This window comes from Medicago truncatula, chromosome 6 (genome assembly GCF_003473485.1).
Source record: "Medicago truncatula cultivar Jemalong A17 chromosome 6, MtrunA17r5.0-ANR, whole genome shotgun sequence".
Classification (NCBI taxonomy): Eukaryota; Viridiplantae; Streptophyta; class Magnoliopsida; order Fabales; family Fabaceae; genus Medicago; species Medicago truncatula.
The window spans coordinates 36,493,454-36,497,712 of record NC_053047.1 but is presented as its reverse complement, the minus strand read 5'-3'; the positions used below and the strand labels follow the sequence as shown (position 1 = coordinate 36,497,712).

The 4,259-nt window shown below is 33.3% G+C and overlaps 1 protein-coding gene across 1 annotated transcript; it reads right to left on the bottom strand.

Moving 5' to 3' along the window:
* Positions 1–823: 823 nt before the first annotated feature.
* On the bottom strand, positions 824–2,080 carry LOC11419328 (uncharacterized). The gene has a single exon (XM_003620215.1). It carries the CDS (start codon positions 2,078–2,080, stop codon positions 824–826), a length of 1,257 nt encoding a protein of 418 aa, XP_003620263.1.
* Between the last annotated feature and the right edge of the window lie 2,179 nt (positions 2,081–4,259).

The following is a 4,259-nucleotide window of genomic DNA, read 5'->3' as shown; positions in this document are numbered from 1 at the left end:
AAGTCAACATAGAATCATAAATTGGAAGCCAAAAACAGATGGAAACATTTCTTAATCAAGAAAACAGAAATCAATATGCTATCTGTCACAATCCTAGAAAATTGATCAATGGAGATAATATTTATATCACTAGTGATCAAATGAGGGATAACTTCTTCAGCAAGCAACTGTTCCTGCAAAAGAATATTAGTACAAAAAAGATGTAGTTAAAATTTGTATAGCCTAAAAAAGCTACATGTAGATGTTAGAAAAAATGAGAAATTTTTTTGTACAATAAATAATATGCAAAGATCATGTAATTTAGGTATAAGTATGAAGACCAAAATACGTACAATGTTGTGTGTCATATATAATAATTGGGACCGGTTATAAGCTCTAGTATCAATATTTGTAGAAATTGTTAAGCATATATTTGAAATGTTCCACTTAAATTAACTTATAACACCACTTATTAAAAAAAAAAGCTTATAACACCCATGTATGAAGCATGTTATTGACGGTAACAAAATTCAAGTATGTGAAAATTGGTAAAGAATAAAACAGAACATACTCCGTAATAGTCTACTTTTGAGCACTTGTGTATGAAATTCAAAAAATTAATGCAACATCCAACATTAATTATATTCAATGATATGGAAATCAAATCAGTTTGTAAATGGAAAGAGAAAAAACATTCAAAATAAAATTGATAAAGCAAGATCAATTGATTTCATAATTTACTTGACAATAATTGTGATATGCACAATTGACAAACCAGTTTGCATAAAATGTAATATCTCAACAACCACAATCATATACCTCTTGGTGATAACAAGAAAAACAATTAGCTACTTGCTCCTCCAATTGGAAGAATGTATTCCTTGTATATTATTATTCGAGTAGAACAACCCCTAGCTTTATAACCAAGTTCCTCAATCTTTTGGGTACTTAGATCAAACCAGACTAATTCTTCGTCTTTTCTTTGAAAGAATATTTCCCCTTTTATCCCAACTCCGATAGGATGCTTAATGCAAGATAGTGGTCCAAGAATAAAGAGTTTGGTCCATGATTCCTTCATACCTAATCCACCCAAAATTGATATGTGAAAATTAGTAGTTTGTTCATGATATGAGATCAATGCAATGAAATCATTTATCACTGCCAGGTTTATCCACAATGCTTCAACATCGAAACAATCATCTAAGTCTGAGGGTATGGGTGTTACTAAGAACACCTCACTACTCAAGTAAAATGACACCAAACATGGTCCATCAGGATTTTCTTCTTCATCTTTTTCAGACAACCAATGACACACTCCACCCAGGTATACTTGGGTTCCCTCAGTATAGTGTGAAGAAGATGGCATGCTAACATCAAGTTTCCTCCACAAGTTACTTCTTAGACTATATATCTCCCATAAAGGTCCTAATGATATTTCTCCCGACCAATATAGAGACATTATCTCTTCTACGTAACCAGGGTATACCAGTGATGGCACTATAATAAAATGTACATATCGAATGACTTTAATGTCATTTATAACATGGTCATAACCAAATCCATGAACGTCGGAAATAATACGAACATCAACAAAATCCTTAGCATCATCTGGGATAAACCACTTAATTGAACCAATGTTGTAAGAAGGAAGGATCTTGATTGCCTGGGTTTCTGGCATCAACAATATAATTTTGCCCGAATGATCATACTCATAGAGACAAAGTATACCATTAATACTACCAAAACCAAAAATACGAAAATTGTATAGGTTTGCGAATGGATTTAAAAAATCTAATTTCACCTTATTCTCAAACCTCTCACCCGAAAGAGAATAAAAACCATCTTCATAATAGGGTTCATTCAACTGTAAGAGTAGAGATGCTCCGTCGTAATAAGGACCACAATGCAAATTAGATAAGAAATTGTTGCGGAACATGTTCATGAAATGAGTATCTTCAAATAAGAGATACCAAGATTTACGAACGCATCCAAATCGCTTCAAAGATTTAAGAGGCAATTTCGATAGAATGGATAAGGCAATATCATCGAGTATATAGTTTCTCACCTTTCCCTTTGTTGCAAACACAGTTTTCTCATCCATTGCAAATCGCAATCGTTGATCTGCGAATTCACCCGTGCACACGTAATTCCACTCTCCTTTATCTCACGCAAAATGAATTAGTTTCGAGAGCAGTGGTAACCCTAGCGAATTTACTGGTGTTTTTGCTAGAGTAATGAAACAAGCTACCCCTAACTTTAAAAGGGGAAGAAAAGGCATTGACATCATAAATTATAATTTCCTCTCTCTTCTATTAAAAATGATTTTCTTTAAAAAATAATCAAAATAGCTATTATAAAATTTATTTTTTAAGAAAACTAATTTTGTGAATACCTACACATAAGCAAATTTATTTTGTTCTCAAGATTTTGAATTTATTCCAATATTACGAATTTTAACCTTGACAAATATGAAAAATATCATATCAAATCAAATTGAATCGTAATAAAATCAAAATAGTACGTCAAAAAATATAATAATCCATCAAATTATCATGATCCAAAATAGTTTTATTATTTCTTTAGCCTGGTTTGGCAGGATTGATCCATGATTATTATTAATAATTTATCTTTTAAATAATTTTTATAAAATATATTCAAAAGCCTCAAATTTTATTTTTGAATGGCAAAAAATATATATTAAAACATAGTACAAAGGTATTCTAGCTCATCTAAGAAAGGTAAGATGCTATGGAAAAGTTTCCAAAACATAGTCACTTTACATCCTGTCTGTACTAAACATCCATTCCATCATTGGCTTTATACTAAAACTTTTCATAAATTTATAGAGCTATATTTACACACACATGCACTATATTTCACTGCATTTATATGTCAACATTAAGCTTAGACACACAATGTCAGCAACAATTACCTAGAACTCAACATTCCAGTCCCAGCCCTTCAATATTACATTGTAACATGGTCATTGCCATAGTGAAAACTACGAAATTTTAAAAGCATATGAGAGTTAGCAAGAGTACTGTTCATGCAGACAGAATGATCAATATTGCTATAGCATGTTATAGTTACCAAACAAATTATTGTGCAGTACACATTGTCAGAAGCATTACTTAGAACAACTAGGATCATATAGGTTGGATCTATAATACAGAAAAGAAAAGGCCGCCTGCGTGTGCATGCTTGTTTGTCTCAGAAGAACAAAATGATAAAATCATGCGGCAGAAAATATCTTCATAAACATTTATAAGGCACTGCAACGACATTGTTATGATACAAATGATGGAGTCAGAACTCCTATGTAAAGCCGGGCAACAAGACTGCCAGGTGGATGCGGTTAGAAATGATGCGGAAATCAAAGAGAGTATAAGAAGCTGCATGAAGCTGTGCACACACCAGCTCGCAGAAACCAGAAGCCAAACTAGCAGTCAGAACAGTCCGAAATTACCACTGCAAAACCATGACAGAAAAAAGCAGACCACCGAAGCAAACTAAAGTCAGGCAGCCCCAAAACAAAATATACATCTTATCAAACAACTATAAGGATCCCCATCTCCATAATACAAACAATGCAGCATTTTCAATCTGACGAATCCCCATCTCGACGACATAACTTTGATATCCTCCGCCACCTCTTTAGGATCCTTACCTTACCTTCCAAATGGTCAAAAGATGTGAGCCAAATCAAACAAAATCCCTTCCTAAGTTTCTTATTTCTAGCACTCCGCTCAGACAAGAAACGGAATAAATAAATTCCGGGGAATAATCACAACCAAAACAAGCCACAGAAAGACATCATACCAAACTTGTGAGACGAGATCACAGATTAAAAATATGTGAACATGAGTTTCTATGTTACCAACACAAGACACAATGCTTCGATGCATGCAAATAAATTACACAAGTATTTCTCATAAGAATCCTATTATGAAGAATTTTCCATGAGAAAGCAAGAACTTTGTTGGCGCCAGGCTTTTCGAAAGACTATGAAACACACTTTGTCTCCAACGTCACAAGATAAGTCTCATTCAACATCTTCTTAGCAATCAACGAGTATGCTGATTTAAAGGTAAAATCTCCATCATCATCGGGACTCCGAACCCACCTGTCCTCCTCCACAGATAGATAAGCTATTATTTAACAATCATGAAGCTGCATTATTGTTTATGCTTATTCTATCTTACATTATTATCCAATGCAAATTAAGCTGTTATGATGGTGCAGAGGAGTTGAATTTCTATCCATCATACATAACCAAATTA

What these genes read in the sequence shown, in the direction of transcription:
- LOC11419328 (XM_003620215.1), bottom strand. Translation starts at nt 2,080, where the DNA reads ATGGATGAGAAAACTGTGTTTGCAACAAAGGGAAAGGTGAGAAACTAT.